Source organism: Giraffa tippelskirchi, chromosome X, assembly GCF_054371585.1.
Source record: "Giraffa tippelskirchi isolate mGirTip1 chromosome X, T2T-mGirTip1v1.2.pri, whole genome shotgun sequence".
Taxonomy (NCBI): Eukaryota; Metazoa; Chordata; class Mammalia; order Artiodactyla; family Giraffidae; genus Giraffa; species Giraffa tippelskirchi.
In genome coordinates, this window is record NC_137289.1 from 43,082,760 (window position 1) to 43,099,395 (window position 16,636).

A 16,636-nucleotide genomic window follows, 5' to 3' on the forward strand; every position below is an offset into this window, starting at 1 on the left:
TGAAGTGAAAAGTGAAGTGAAGTCACTCAGTTGTGTCCGACTCTTCGCGACCCCATAGACTGTAGCCCACCAGGCTCCTCTGTCCATAGGATTTTCCAGGCAAGAATACTGCAGTGGGCTGCCATTTCCTCCTCCAGAGAATCTTCCCAACCCAGGGATCGAATCCCCTTCTCCCACGTCTCCTGCATTGGCAGGTGGGTTCTTTACCACTGAACCACCCGGGGAGCCTTTTCATCAAAGAGTCCCTAGGGAAAACAGAACCACTGCAGGCCCCGCCCGTGTCCCCACTGGGGATGAGTCCCGTCAGGGCACCGGGGCTCACAGACGACAGGGAGCTCTTGCCCTCAGGACTGGCTCCTCCTTCCAACCAGCTGCTGGCTAGAGGCCCAGGCATCCCCATCCTGGCTCCAGGCTCCAGGGCCTGGCTTCTGGGACAGCTTAGGGGTAAGTAAGACCCTCACACTCCTGTACCTGCCTGGGGTCAAGAATGTCTTAAAATCTGCACCTCGCAGATCATGGAGGGCTGAGTGTTTCCAGCGGGTATGGGGGAAACATGGGGCGTGAGGTTCCCACTTGTGCAGGGCCTTCCCAGTGCAGAGGTCTGTGCGTTTCCCCAGCCAGTCAGCTCCCCACGTCATCCTCCCAGGAAGCCCAGATCCAGGGTCACCAGGGCAGAGGCCCTCTCTTCCTTTCTGTGTCACTGTCAGTCCCACAGTGAGGAACCCGATGCCCACCAGCCGCCGTGTCTCTGTGTGTTGCTCCTTTCCAGATGACATGTTCAGAGGTTTGAGCAGTCTTAGCTACCACACCCTGGAAAGACCTCTGTAAAATAAAGCCCACTGCTTATGAAAGCTCCATTTTGCCTTTAGTCTACAGATTCTGCTCATTTCCAAAGTTGTCAGCACCTTCTGCCTCATCCTGTGCAGTGAGGTTTTTTTATGTAGTTCTATTACAGTTAGATGCGATGTCACGTTGTGTGTTCCACTCCTACACCCCAAATAACTAAAATCAAATGGATTATAATCGACCCCTTGGGCTATACAAATCTGCTGCTGCGGCTGCTGCTAAGTCGCTTCAGTCGTGTCCGGCTCTGTGCGACCCCATAGACGGCAGCCCACCAGGCTCCGTCGTCCCCGGGATTCTCCGGGCAAGAAGACTGCAGTGGGTTGCCATTGCCTTCTCCGATACAAATCTGCAGGCTTAGACAAATGCATATGACAGGTATCCATTCTAAAGTATCACATGGAATCCTTTAAACCCCCACCCCATGATCTGCTTATTATCTGTGTAGCTTTGCCTCATCCAGCATGTCATAAATGGGGTCATAATGATGTAGGAGATAGCTGGGCTCCAGGTTAGACACTAGCAACTGGCCTCCTGTTTGCATTTCACGGGGCATGAAGAAGTGGGCTTCAGCTGGATACTCACAACTGTTAGCATTTCCTGAGACAAGAGATAGCTGGACTCCGGTTAAGGCATTTACAATCAGCCTCCTGTTTGCCCTCTGAAATGTAAGTAACAAGAGAAACAGGGTAAATAGCCAGGGTTTGTCTCTTGGAAACACCTTAAAGTAACAGTCATGGCAATAGTCAAGGTAATAGTCAAGGCAAGGACAAAGAGGGGCAAAACCCTGTGTGAGAAAAGGATTCAGGAATCGCTGCTCCCCCTCTTTTGGGACAAAGGAGACACTACACATGCACAGGAAGGCTCTCTGTGGGTTAAAAGTCTGGGGACAATGCCAGGCCATAATGAGTCTTGCGCCTCCCAGAAGCCTTCACTTCGAGATCCATCTTGCCTGAGGGGTGTGTGCATACCAAGGGGAGGGTCCCAGCATAGATCAGGTTGAAAAAGAAACCAGATAACTGGCTGAAGGAAGACAAAGACCCGGAAAAACTGACCCGTATTAATGACTTAACCGCCTCTTTACTGTGCTCCTCCTCACCAGGGGGGCTGCCCACACACTTTCTCTCCAGATGTGCATCTCTGCTTTGCTTCTGTCTCAACTAAACAAATTGTTTCTCTATGTGCTCTCCCACTTGTCTATGTCTGTAATAATGAATTTCATACTTGCATTTACAGTTTCTGCCTCCGGGATAAATGCATTTTTCCCTGGGACAAAGAGTCAAGGGAAAATATCTTCTAGCCTGTAGCCCTTGCTGCTCTGGTGTCTAGGATTCCTGGTTTTCATCCAGGCTGGCCAGGTTCAGTTCCTGGGCAGGGAGTTAAGATCCTGCTTCATGCCCTGCTCACCGTGTTACCAAGTCCAAGCTCACTCGGCTCGTCGCACAACAGGCCAGTGAATCCAAGAGACGAGGTGTTGAGGCAAGGAAGAGACTTTAATTGGGGAGCCAGCTGACGGAGAAGACGGCAGGCTAGTGCCTCAAAATATCCATCTTGTCAGGGCCGGATGCCCAGGCTCTTTTATGGATCAGAAATGAGGGAGGTGAGAAAACAAAGCAAAAAGACTTTTCAATCCTTGCAGATGTCTCCTAGAATGGCAAGCCTCAGGCAGGGGGATGTGTTAGTCTCACTTCCTTACAGTCCTTCATAGGGGGCTCAGATTATCTCCCAGAAGCAGGCCATTATGTATATTTAGTATAATAAAAAAGGGTTAAAGTCGTAGATCCAGTGTAAATTTAAAATTAACCCTCCCTGGTTACAACTGCTGCCTCGTTGAGTTCAATAGTGTGTGCAGCTTCTTTAGGCTGGATTCTGTCACTAACAATGTATGAGTTGATGGTTCATTCCTTTCTATTGCTGAGCAGTGTTCCATTGCATATGCTTGTAAAGAAAAACAATTTTCCTTCTACCGTTCCAGATTCTTGGTAGAGACTTCCCCTTTAAAAAAGAAGAAACCGATTCCCAGGGGAAAACCAGAAGTTTAATAACCTGTATACCTCCTGTATGGGTTTTCCTGGCGGCTCCGATGGTAAAGAATCCACCTGCAATGCGGAAGACCTGGGTTCGATCCCTGGGTTGGGAAGATTCCCATGGAGGAGGGCACAGCAACGCACTCCAGTGTTCTTGCCTGGAGAACCCCCTGGACAGAGGAGCCTGGCAGGTTATACAGTCCATGGAGTCGCAAAGAGTCAGACATGACTGAGCGACTAAGCACACACCTCCTATATATACAGGAGCTACCCAGAAAAAGTGAGGTACTCCCTGCAACGTCCAAGGCCATTATTTAAAATACTATCTTCAGATAAAAATAATAGGAGAAAGTCCTTGGGGGAGGGGGAGCCAGTTTTGGCAGGTTATCAGGCAAAACACAGTAAAGAAGGGTATGACTGTTTGCAGATTTAAGTCAGGGCTCCTCCCTTCGAAAAGAGCTACTTGAGGTTTAATCGTCCTTCTATTTCTGGTGCAAAGAGGGACAGCCCCTAAATATGGAAATTTCTCTATTGTAAATGTCCTTCACAGCCAAGGAATCTCCATACAGTTTTCTGAGATTCCTGGGTTTTGTTTGTTTGTTTGTTTTTAATGAGACTGAAATATTCCTTATGCCAGAAAGGCATATTTTGGGGTGGCATATTCTATTTGCCTTGACATGGATGTATCCCACTTTGCTTGTGCATTCATCTATTGAAGGATATCCCTATTTGTGCAAGTTTTTAGCTATTATGAATAGTGCTGCTGTGCATAATTTCATCCTTGTTTGAATTTGGAGAGAGGTTTTCAGAGCGGTTGACGAAATACTGAGCATCCCAAGGTGAGACTTGTTTAGCTTTGGAAAAAACTGCCCGGCTGTCTTACAAAGTGGCTGTTCATGCATCCCACTGTTAGGGGAGGCACCCTGACTGAAACCGTCCACCCTGCCCAGGCACCATGGTAACCATATGCATGAGTTGTTTTACGACTGGAGGTCCTGGTAAGGAACACGGAACTCATAAGCCACCACCAACCGAAAGAGTTCGGGAAAGGTCAAAAGGAGACACCACATGTCCGACCACCTCCCAGAATCCACGCTGGCATCCATCTTGGCAGAACAGGGTGTGCACTGTTGTAGCCACGCTCTCCGGGAAGCAAACTCACTCAGAAGGACAACGCAAATAGTGGAGTGCAATTTATTACCCTGGTGGGTTCAAGGCACAGTCTCCTCTTAGCCAAGGACCCCGACCAGTTTTGGTGACAACCGTATATACCATAAGTGTACGTGCCCAAACCCACATCCCCAGATCCCTTGAAACTAGTCTGGATAGTGTAAAGGAGAGATACAATCAAGGCTACTGCTGCTACTGCTAGCTATGATTTATATGCAGTAAGTCTTAGTTGGATAAACAGGGTAACAGATATCAATACGTATTGTACAGAGAATTTGTTTTGCTTTGGGGTAAATTAGTACACTCCCTTGGTGACGGGATGTCTCGGTACGAATCCTGAAGGCCTTTTATCCGGGGGTCGGTTTTCCAATTGTTATGTCGTTGCATGGGTAGTGGGCACATAATTTAGTGTCCATCAGGTGAGCACCCAGGCATATAGTCCAAAGTTCACAGTGGCTTCAAGATGGAGACTGATTTTCAAGATGGAATCTGTTCGGCCTACTTTCCTCCTTCAGCACCACCAGGCAGGACTCTGAGTCAGAATGACTGGCTAAAGACAATCCAGAAACGAATCCCATCACCATAAAATCTGGGTTCCCCTCCCCTACTGCTCTCCAACTGGGCGCCCTTCCCAATAAAATCTCTTTCTTTGTCAGCACGTGTGTCTCCTCGGACAATTCATTTCCGAGTGTTAGACAAGAGCCCAGTTTCAGGGCCTGGAAGGGGTCCCCCTTCCTGCAACACCACCAGCACTGAAGGAGAGCTTCTGTTGTTCCTCACCCTCCAGCAATCGCTACTGTCATATATTCAGAGCACAGCAGTGCTAATAGGTGCGGTGTGTTATCTCATGATTTTCATTGTTATTCCCTAGTAGTATGATACTTTTTGTATAATTTTTGTATGATATGTAGCATCTGCATATCTCCTTTGGCCAGGTGTTTCTGTTTAGATCCTTACCCTTTCTTTCTTTTTTTTTTTTTTTTTAACTGGGGCTGTTTTAGAGGTCTTTGTCTATTTTAGGTCCAAATCCTTTATTAGATATGTGTTTGCAAATATTTTTCTCCCAGTTTGTGGCTTGTCTTTAGACTTTCTGAATAAGGTCTTTCAGGGGAGAAATCTTTAATTTTATAAAGTCCACAATATTTTTTTCTTTTGTATATTGGCGTTTTCTGTGTTAAAACTCAGAGCTCATGATCTGCAGACCAACGCCAAGGTCATGTACATTTTCTTATATATACATGTAATTTTGATTGTTTTGCATTTTAAATAAATCTGAGTGAATTTGGTGTAAGTTTTACAGTTTGTGTTTGCAGTCATTTCATTTTATGTGGTTTCCAGTTGATTGTTCTGTAACTATTTTGGAGAAATCATAAGATATTCACCTCTATTTCAGTTTGGATTTCTTATCTGCAGCAGAACTCCACATACCTGCTCCACAGCCCCCTGGAGCCTGCTCCCTCTGAGATCCAGGAAACGGGAGGACCCACCAAACCGAGCCCATCCCTCATAAATGAGGTCATGCTGCACGCTGTCTCTTCAGACTGCGTTCTTTCACTGAGTAATATGCAAGTGACATTAACCATGCCTTTTGAGGGTTGGTGGTTCATTCCTTTCTACTGCTGAGTAATACTCCATTGCATGTGTATGGGAGGAAAAACAATTTTCATTCTGCCCTTACATAATAAAGACAAATCACCAGGAGAAAAAACAGAAGCATACCTCCTCTATGCTTCCTTGGTGGCTTAGTGGTAAAGAATCCGCCTGCAAAACAGGAGAGACAGGTTTGATCCCTGGGTTGTGAAGATCCCCTGGAGAAGGAGTTGGCAGCCCACTCCAGTATTCTTGCCCTAGGGATCCCATAGACAGAGGAGCCTGGGGGGTTACAGCCCATGGGATCCCAGAGTTGAACATGACTTAGTGACTAAAACAACAAATGCCTACTGTATACAGGGGAGCTACCCAAGAAAACTGAGTCAGTCCCTGAAATGTCCTAAGCCATCACCTTAAATACCTTCTTCAGCTGAAGACAGAAGTAAGACCTTGGGGAATGGGAGAAGCCACTTATGGAAAGTTATCATGCAAGACACAGTAAAGAAGGATGATTGTTGGTAGATTTAAGATGGGACCTTCCCATTGATGAGTTACTTGAGTTAATTATCCTTCTATTTCTGGTGCAAACAGGGGCAAGCCTTAAATGCAGAGATTTCTCTGTTGTAAATGTCCTTCACAAAAGGCAATTGCTACTTAGTTTACTGAGAGTCCTCTTTTTTTTTTTTTTTTTTCCTCTAAGCCAACGTAAATAATCCTCACACCAGATAGGCTTATTTTGGGGTGGCCTACTCTACTTGCCCTCAAGTTTTTAACTACTATGAATAGTGCTGCTGTGCATAAGTTCATCTTTGTTTGCATTTGGGCATGGATTTTTCAAAGCAGTTTCTTAAATACTGGAAATAGCAATTGTTGGATCCCAAGGTGAGGTTTGTTTAGCTTCAGAGAAAACTGCCCAACTGTGTTACAAAGTGGCTGTGCATGTGTCCTACCAGCAGTGAGGGGGCATTCCTGCTGTTCCTCAGCCTCCAGTAATTGGTATGACGGGGTCCTAATAACATGTGTGATGTGATATCTCATGATTTTAATTTGTAATTCCCTAATGGTGTATGATGTTGAGCATGCTTTTGTTTTTGACTATCTGTATTTTTTTTTTTTTTTTTTTTTGGCTGGGTGTCTGTTCAGATCTTTACTCATTTTTTATGGGGTTGTTCAAGAGGTCTTTGTCTATTTTGAGTCCAAATCCTTCATCGGATGTGAGCTTTGCAAATACTTCTCTCTCAGATTGTGGCTTGTCTTTTGATTTTCTGAATAAGATCTTTAAGAATCAGTTCAGTTCAGTCGCTCAACCGTGTCCGACTCTTTGCGACCCCATGGACTGCAGCACACCAGGCCTCCCTGTCCATCACCAACTCCCGGAGTTTACTCAAACTCATGTCCATTGAGTCAGTGATGCCATCCAACCATGTCATCCTCTGTCGTCCCCTTCTCCTCCCTCCTCCAATCTTTCCCAGCATCAGGGTCTTTTCAAATGAGTCAGCTCTTCGCATCAGGTGGCCAAAGGACTGGAGTTTCAGCTTCAGCATCAGTCCTTCCAATAAATATTCAGGACTGATTTCCTTTTGGATGGACTGGTTCGATCACCTTGAAGACCACGGGACTCTCAAGAGTCTTCTCCAACACCACAGTTCAAAAGCATCAATTCTTCGGTGCTCAGCTTTCTTTATAGTCCAACGCTCACATCCATACATGACTAGTGGAAAAACCATGGCCTTGACTGATGGACCTTTGTTGGCAAAGTAACGTCTCTGCTTTTTAATATGCTAGGTTGGTCATAACTTTTCTTCTAAGGAGGAAGCGTCTTTTAATTTCATGGCTGCAGTAGTTGTGCATGGGCTTAGTTGCTCCGTGGCAGGTGGGATCTTCCCAGATCGGGGATTGAACCCATGTCTCCTGCATTGGTAGCTGGATTCTTAACCACTGCACCACCAAGGAAGTCATTCTCCTCTCTCCTTCCTGCCAACCTCCTACTTAAAAAAAAGACTAAAAGCAACCTGTCTAGTAAGTTTTCAGGAGTCTGAGCTCTGAGGTCAGCATCTGCGGTGTCATTCTCCCAAAGGCTTCAGATTCCGGTTGGGCTCATGAGTCTGGCAACCAGGGTGGGTCTGGCGGCTGAAGACAGGCTTGGCCTCTGGAGCTCTGCCCTCACCGACTCACGCAGGGTCCCCGAGCTCTGGCAGACAAGCAGAGCGGCGTGCAGGCGGGGCTGGTACAGCCGTGGGACCGCTGCAGTCAGAGTGGAGCCTGCGGTGGAGGCAGCTGGCTGTCCTGTCCCCGTGACTGCTACAGTCCTGTGTGCTCGTGCAGAGCAGTCACGGTATCAGATGAGGCCTGGCTGCTGTCGTGGGGACAGGATGGGACCTCAGGCAGCTCACATCCCACCCCCCCCCACCCCGCTTCAGATCGTGGCTTGTGGCTGCTGGCAGCTCCCTAGGGCTGGGAGGCTGTGTAAAGCACCAGCCCCCTTGCTCAAGATCAGCTGAGACCCCAAGCTCTGGGGTCACACACCATCCCTGCCACCATGCAGGTTGTCCCACTGTTGTGAGGGAGGGGCTGTGAGGGGCTGTGGGTGATGGGGGATTTGGGGGTGTTGTGGGCTGGCCCAGGAGTCAGCTTTTTGAGGGGAAGAGAGGGGAGCAGAGGGGAGGGAGAAGCTTTGAATTGCTCAGGCTTCCAGGGGATTCCAGGCCCAGCTCCGGCGGGAGGTGCAGGTGAGAAGCCCCTGCAAGTTTCTCGGTCCCCACCGTATTTCAGTTGAAGCCCCTCTGCCTGCACCACCCCTAACTCTCCCTCCCGTGGCCCCTGCCTAAAGCCACAGAAGATGGGGAGTCTATACGGCTTCGCTTCCTGTAGGGAAACCAAGCCACAGACAAACGTGATCCTTTAAGAAAGCGTGAAAGAAATGAGAAAATAATAGTGGCTGGTTATTACTGACACGGTTCGTGTAGAGACGCTTCGGAAGCCTGGCACAGGGAGGGAACTGAGGGCTGTTGCCCCCAGTCCTGGAGTTTGCACCCTCCACTCCCCGTCCCGCAGCCCACTGTCCCCTTGGTGTCTTCTGGTGACCGGGTGAACTTCAGCCTCCTGAACACATCCTGGAAGGATCAGGCCAGGGCAGAGGTCCTTCACAGAGGGGAGGGTGTGGTCGACTCTTTAGAACGCCATTGCCTCCACTCTGTGTCAGAGCTCAGTTCTGGGTCTAAGCAAGTGTGGCTTCCTGATGCCGTCACCACCTTCACTCACCGGGGGGCCTTTGTGTCCACCTTGTCCCCTCGTGCAGCCTGGTCACCCCTGGGACCCGTGCTGTGCGTATCTGCTCTGCTCACAGCACACCCCAGGGTCCATCAGACTTTACTCATAAAAGGGACGTGTAAGGATGAACTATTCCATAGTTAAGAATTTCAAGGTCGCGACAGCGTTGACCAGAGCACGTGGACACAGGTACGAGGCCCGTGCACAGAGAAGCCGCTGTGTGGGCTTCGAGGACCCTGCGTGTGGGGGTGGGATGGGGGCTGGACAGGGACTTCCTGCACACGCGGCTCCAGGCTCTGTTCTCGGCAGGGCGGACTACTGTCGGCACTGCCTGTCTGTGGAGGGGCTCTGGGGCTGCCCAGCTCAGCAGGAATGGCAGTGGTGGGAAGGGAGGTCGCCCTCCCTTAGCACCCCTGACCTCACACCCACTCATCAGGGCAGCCGAGTGCCTAAACGGCCCCTTCCTCGTCTAGCTCTGAAGAGCTGGAAGGTGTGGGGGCTGAAGGACATGCAGAAAACAAAATTCTGTAAAGCAATTATTCTTCAATTAAAAAATAATAAAAGGTTAAAGAAAACATCACAAGGAACAGCAAAGGTGGGGCTTGCATTCTCAGCCAGCCTCTGCCAGATTCTCCCTGTGCTTATGCATAAGACTAAAATGCTGCTGCCTCCACCGTGTATCACAGATGAGAATAGAGACACAGAGAGGTTGAGCATCTTGCCCCAGGTCGCACAGCTGCTGAGGGCAGGGCTGAAAACTGGACCCCTGTGGTCGAATCTGGAGTCCAGATGCTGTGATGACCCTGGGGGAGCAGCAAAGACCAGATGGCCCAGGCTGAGCAAGGCACACGCACATGCGCACACACACGTGCACGAGGCCTTCACCTCTGAGGCCACAGAAGCCAGAGGAAACCAGAGGGCAACCAGGAGAGGCCAAAGGAGAGTCGTGGTCTATAAGGAGGAGAGGCCACACTTCCCAGGAGGCCGGGAAATTCTCTTCCCTGGTGAGTCTGTCTCAAACCCTAGATTCCTCTCCCTGGACCCAGGAACTGACTGTTCCATGACCTAACTGAGTTGGCTCCAGAATTATGCCTTCCCAGGGGTTCAGCTACCACTGGACCCCACTGCTCTCAGTAATAAGCGGGGAATAAGTACGTAGTCTGGGCTTCAGATTTGTTTGGAGACAAAATTTATTAGGAGTACAAAAAACCCACAAAGGCAATTGGCATGAACATCTCCAGAACACTTAAGAAACCCTCTGCTGTTTATCTACCTCCTCTCCTGTCATGAAAGTGGAAGGTCTGTTTAATCAATTAATTCTGGGCTTATCACACTTTTTCTTTAAAATATTTATTTATGTATTAATTTATTCGGCTGCACTGTGTCTTAGTTGCAGCATGTGGGAGCTAGTTCCCTAATGAGGTATTGAACATGGGTCTCTGCATTGGAGTCTTGGCCACTAGACCACCTGGGAAGTCTCTTCTCATACTCTTGGGGACAGTAAAGGGTCATAGACCTCCTCTGAGGCCCCCTTAGAGCTGAGGCATGGGGCGGCTGCAGTAATCCTCCTGTGGCTAAGATGTGGTTTGTTGGTCATGACTCACTCACACTCCCTGCACACATAGGGCTTCTCCCCTGTGTGTGTCCTCTGGTTTGTGATGAGACTTGACCTATCCTTGGAGACTTGCCCACACTCTCCGCACTTGGCTTTTATAATCCCCGAGACCCCTGCCCCCATGAATAATTTGCCTGTGTCCTCTGGATTCAGTTTCTGGCTTGTGGTGGGCTCTTCCGTCATTCTCTCATGCATCCCAGAGCCCCCCATTTGTCCCTAGGACGAGTAGGAAGAGGCCCTTGAAATCCTCTTCAGCCTTTTGCTTTTCAGCAAAGGTTGGGGCCTTTCCTTGGCCTCGCGACCCTCAGGTTTGTCACTCGGGCTGTGCGGATCAGAATATCGCTGCTGCTGATTTTGATTGCCTGGGCAGTGATCCTCTGCTTGGAGGTGGTCTCTTGCAGATGGTTTCAGGAGGGTCTGAGAGGGGTGATTGCGTTGGACATGTTCGCTGAGGAATTTCTGACTAGAGAAGGCCAGAGAGCAGGAGGCACATGGGTGGATCTTGGGCTTCGGTTCTGCTGAAAGAGAAAGCTTTTGGTCAGGTAGCTGGTTTGCCGTCGTAAGGCCTGCCCACTAATCATCTTGGTGTTGACAGCGCACGATTTGTCTCCCATCAAGTGTGTCTCTACAGTCCACTTTTCCATTCCATCCTTATTCTCTACATCTACAGAAATCCGGGAAGCTTGTGTCAAGGGCCTTTTCTACGTATCACCCGGACTAGGGACCTTCCAGCAGCATCAGAGCAGCGCCTCTCCTGATAGAGGTGGATCTGCAGGGACCTTTCCCTGTGTGTCAGTATCTGAAAAGTCATGTCACAGTGGCCACAGGTATTTTACCCTACTGAGAGATAAGACTCTTGATGACTTAGGTAGAATCTTCCTGAGTGGCTCCCTGTGAGGGGAAAGGGTCTATTAAGTTAGGGGCGCCTGGCCTGGAGCTCTCTGCCTATGGGAGGTAGCACAGGGGGTAGTTAGAGCAGGTGTGAGTAAAGCTGACTTTGCGGCTCCTGGTTCAAAGAGCAGCCTTTGTGCCGATCTCTGCAGGAAGTGGGTTTCAGACTGGACGAGACCGAGTGGCCCAGGTCCCACTGACTACAGGTCTCTGGCTCCTGCTGCCCCAACTGCTTCACAAATTGCTCCTCTCTCAGTTTTCCATAAATCCGAAAATAAAGGCATGTCCTTTCTCAAGCCTCACCAGTATTCATACCTCATTTATTTCATTCAGTCTTAGTCCATTTAACGTGCACTAGGAAGTCCTGTTTAAAAATACATCTCCAGCCAGACTCCTCACACCCTCACTCCCGTGCATCTTCAGCCAGCCCACTCTCCCCTCGTGTCCGGCAATGAACTGACCTCTGAGGGGACTCTCCGCTGCTGTCTCTTCCCAAAAATGAACCAAAGCATTGTCACAGAACAGAGAACATGCCGCTTGCAGCTGAAAACCTCACGGTTGTTCTGTGTCACCCAGAAAGACCCCTGGGGCCTGTACGTGGACACAGGCCCTGAGGCTTCCGTGTCCCGTCCAGCCTCCTTCCTGTCCCTCTGTGCTTCCTCCTGCGACCACCGGCATGGCCTCTCGTCCAGGCCCTGGGGCTGCGGCACTGGCTGCTCCCCTGCCTGGAATCCTTTCCCACGGGTGTTATCTCTGCAGAGACCCTGCCCCACCATCCTGCACCACACCCCGCCTTCTGCTCACACTGATCCAAGGCACTTTTCCTGCACTGTTTTCCTCAGAGCACCAGCCCCTGTCTGGTATGAAGCCCGTGCTGCCCCAGGGCAGTGGTTCTGTCTGTTTTGGTGGGTGGAGCCCTGTCTGGCACAGAGTATGAACTCACAGGACAACAAACTGAAACAGTGACTGAATGCAAATCACTGGACTCCTGTCGCTTAGAAATGGGAGGAAATGAGGAAGAAACAGGGAAAGGTGAGAGAGCTGGTAGGTGCTAGAAAACTTGCTTTTTGCTTCTGAGCCTTTCAGCAGAAGGTGATGTTACATATTTTTTGCATAAAATGTTGAAAATTAGAACTAACATTTTTCACATAAAAATCTTTCCTAACAGTCATATGAAATGAATCTAATTCTGAGGCATTTTAATTGCGACTTGACTGACTTTAGACTGGATTGTACTCTGCTTTGGAATCGGACCAGGGAGGCTCCCCGGGGTGGGCTGGGGCGCTGGAAGAGGGGTGGCGCTCACCTCTCCTGGCCGCGAGCTCGCTCTTCCCCCTGCTGTCCCGTTGATGCCGAGGTCCTGGCCATACTCGTCCCCGTACCAGACCAGCAGCTCACAGCCCAGCCCGACCACTTGGCAGGTTCGGTAGAAGATCTGCCGGTGATACTGGAAGGCCACCAGGTTCTGCTCCTCATCGTCCCGGGCACAGTTCACATACCTGGGGTCGAGGCAGGGAAAGGAAAAGAAACCTCAGGTGACGAGCGCCCCCCACTGTCGGACCATGCCCAGCTCCTTGCCTTCAGACTCTGAGGCCGCTGTGGCTCCCACCGCCCCTCATGGGGACCTTCTGTTCACACCTTCGACCAGGCCGTGCGAATTCCTATTTCCAGATCCTGTCTCTGGTCCTCTTCCTGGCTGGAATGCTTTTCTCTCCTTACCTAATTAGCCATTTTCCGGAGCCCAGTCCCAGCCGCGTCTCCACCTGGACTGTCCATGAGGCTGGTGACCTCCAGCTCCCTTAAGTTCTAAATTAAGTTCTCTTTCATTCCACAGGACTTGGTGCTCCTAGGCTAGCACACACCCCTCAGCACTCACCCCAGCCTGCCTTCTCTCCCGAGGCTTTTCTTCAATCTCCCCATGTGTATCCAGGGTCCTGTTCACTTGCCCACCCCCTCCCATGGAAACTTGGAGAGTGCTCTGACATAGCTTGAGACCCAGAACAGTAATAGTTTATTCACTTTCTGCCTGCCCTGATGAAAGGAGAGGCCCTTAGAGAATGGCCATGCTCACGGCCATCCTGCCCCGCATTCCTTCCCAGGCCTCAGGGCTCACTTCTCACTGGAACCGAGCCTGGGGAGGTTGTTGCCCACATGGACTCAAGGTCTCTCGTGTTAGGTTATCCTGGCACTGTGCAGTTACTCAAAAATGGAAAAATTAAAGTTACTATTTCTAAAACCAATTGGCTAATGTCTGTCTGCAGTATGTTCTCCAAAAGGACATGGGTTGTGTGACCTGCTTCAGTAATGAAGTTCACTGTCTAAACTGAAACATGAAGTGCTTGGTAAGTGTCAATTAAGTGAGTTACAGTGTCCCTGGTGAATCTAGACTCCTCAAGTTGTTTTCAAGTCCCCCAGTTTTGTTTAGCACATAGACTTGTATTTTGAGGGCACATGCTATATTTGTATTTCTTTCTTTCCAATGTCTTTTGAAATGAAAGAGCATGATATGGAAGGAAAAGAGGAAAGAAGATGTGAAAGCTATTGAGGGAGACAGGTTGAGAAGGAAAGGGGTGTGGGCTTGAGGGAAGAGCGACGTCTACAAACTGCAGACTCACTGCACTCACCTCATCCAGTTGGCCAAAGACGTGTCCTTTCTATCCACATATTCATAGCAGTTTCTCCCTTTGGTGATCTGAGTGTCAGAAAAAGAGTTACAAGCTTTCTTCTCTCTTTTATTTATTTTTTTGTGTAGGAAGCAATAGAAGAACGATTTCTCTCTGCTGTCATTGGTGCTCTTCAGCCTGCATGGATTCAACTGCGTTCATCAAGAGGCTCTTTAGTTCTTCTTCACTTTCTGCCATAAGCGTGGTGTCATCTGCATATCTGAGGTTATTGATATTTCTCCCGGCAATCTTGATTCCAGCTTGTGCTTCTTCCAGCCCAGCGTTTCTCATGATGTACGCTGCATATAAGTTAAATAAGCAGGGTGACAATATACAGCCTTGACGTACTCCTTTTCTTATTTGGAACCAGTCTGTTGTTCCATGTCCAGTTCTAAGTGTTGCTTCCTGACCCGCATACAGGTTTCTCAAGAGACAGGTCAGATGGTCTGGTATTCCCATCTCTTTCAGAATTTTCCACAGTTTATTGTGACCCACACAGTCAAAGGCTTTGGCATAGTAAATAAAGCAGAAATAGCTGTTTTTCTGGAACTGTCTTGCTTTTTCGATGATCCTAGAGACTAGACCAAATTCCAGTCTGGTACCAGCTTACCAGATAACAGAAAAAAAAATTGTTTATGGGTAAGCTTAGAAAAGTCTTTTCCATATATCTTGAAGTAGCAGTATTTTTGCAAAGGCATCAGTGTGAAACCATAGAAGGCATGTTTAAAACCTGATTAAATTGAAATTGACAAAGTAATCTGGCCATTGCTGTGACTTGAAACACTTGAATATGATAACTAGAATTATAACTGACAGCATTTTACCAAAACATATCAGATTTTCATGAATGTCACATAATTTCTAGGATATCTATATTAGTATCATCAACCATACAATATAACTTGAGAAGATCCATCACTTCTTCTGACAACACTTCCCATGTAGTTTAACATGCCAAATGAACTCGGGCTGTTTAATATCTCTCTTTGGGAGGTCTCAGGGGCCCTCTGAAGCATCCCAAAGGTAGCTAGACGTCAATTATTTAGGAAGGTTTGTTTATAAATATCAAAAGGGTTTATAACAGTCAAGTAGGATGACATAAGTCACTGTGAAACAATACTTATCCACTTAGCCAAAGTTAACAAAGGATTTCAAAGGTCAACCTAGAACAGATCACTCAAGAGGTAAAGAAACTTAAAATCCATTAGCAAAGGCAGTTCAACCTCTCAAGAAAACTTGTACTAGGCACAAAACACTTTTCTGGAGGTCCACTTCCCATAAAACCTCCTTATCCCTTTCCGTACCCATTCCTTTGCTTCTCCCATCCTGAAACTGCCACCCGAAGTCAGAACTATTTCTTTTTCCTTCATAAAATGTGATTTCATTACTCATACCTTCTTTAATAACAAGACATACATTTTCCTTAAGCAACAAAGAACTGACTTTTACATTGGCATTCTATAGATTGGTGAACATACGTATCAGTGATACTATCTAAAAAACATTTTTGCTTTCTTATAGTGAACACCTTAGGATGGCACCAGACACTATTCATGGATGGTCAAAAACCTCTTTAGTGTCTGTGTAAGAGGAAGGTCCTGTCAAGTAGTGAATGTCTCAGAACCTTATTTATTTGGAAATGACCTAGCTATTCAATACACTGTCATCACTTAGTTTAGCACAACGATAGAAATTCAGGTAACCAAAATCTGGAGAAACTATTGTAAATTCAGTTCAGTTCAGTTGCTCAGTCGTGTCTGACTCTTTGCGACCCCATGGACTGCAGGATGCCAGGCTTCCCTGTCCATCACCAACTCCCGGGGCTTGCTCAAACTCATGTCCATCGAGTCAGTGATGCCATCCAACCATCTTATCCTCTGTCGTCCCCTTCTCCTCTGCCTTCAATTGAGACTATTGTAGATAGATATTTTAAAGTATAATTATTTTTAACAGTTTATCTAAAAGCTCATATCGCATTTACATTCTTTAGGAGTTTTTCTGTTTGTTTGTTTTTAGAGGTACTTTCTTTGTTGACAAGCTTGTGACAGATGTAACAATATAGCAATATTTAACTTATAATAAACCTAGGCACTATAAAAATTTTATGCTTACTGTTAATGACTCAGACATGTCTAGAGTAGTGAAAAAAAATAAATACCAGGTATTTAATATTGACTATTTCCCAGTTCACATGAATCTAAAATTCATTTAGGTCAATTTTTTCTTGTATTTAGAACTGTTTGATTTGTAAGGGCTTCCTTTTCTTTAGATTATTTAAATAAGAACTCACTTACAACTTCAGCAATATTATCAAAAAACAGAAGACTCACACTGAGACATACATAAATCCACACAGACAGACAGAGGTCTTCAAAAGGTAAGTCTAGGGGTGAGGGGTTGAGTAGGGTGTAAGTTAGGGTGTGGGTTAGGTTTAGGGTGTGGGATAGGGATTTGGGTTAGGGTGTGGGATAGGGTGTCGGGTTAGGGTGTCGGGTTAGGCAGTCGGGTTAGGGTGTTGGGCTAAGGTTAGGGTGTCGGGTGTCAGGTTAGAGTGTCGGGTTAGGGTG

General features: G+C 47.7%; 1 protein-coding gene across 43 annotated transcripts in view; it reads right to left on the reverse strand.

Annotated features, from left to right (window-relative positions):
- Positions 1-4,050: 4,050 nt before the first annotated feature.
- LOC145537117 (histone-lysine N-methyltransferase PRDM7-like) overlaps positions 4,051-16,636 on the reverse strand; it is a 50,649-nt gene continuing 38,063 nt past the window's right edge. For 7 of the 43 annotated variants that reach the window (XR_014076213.1, XR_014076215.1, XR_014076218.1 and 4 more), the window contains 3 exons: positions 14,031-14,799; positions 12,713-12,905; positions 10,073-11,030 (listed from right to left, as the gene is read on the reverse strand). Coding sequence is in view for 31 of the 43 variants with exons in the window: in XM_081567831.1 (XP_081423957.1) it covers positions 10,923-11,030; positions 12,713-12,905; positions 14,031-14,035 (306 nt within the window). In the remaining 12 variants the exon portion in view is untranslated. Of the gene's footprint in view, positions 4,591-5,759; positions 5,802-10,072; positions 11,034-12,712; positions 12,906-14,030; positions 15,981-16,636 lie in introns of those variants that run through there. The other 36 variants (XR_014076214.1, XR_014076216.1, XR_014076222.1 and 33 more) reach the window with 8 other exon arrangements.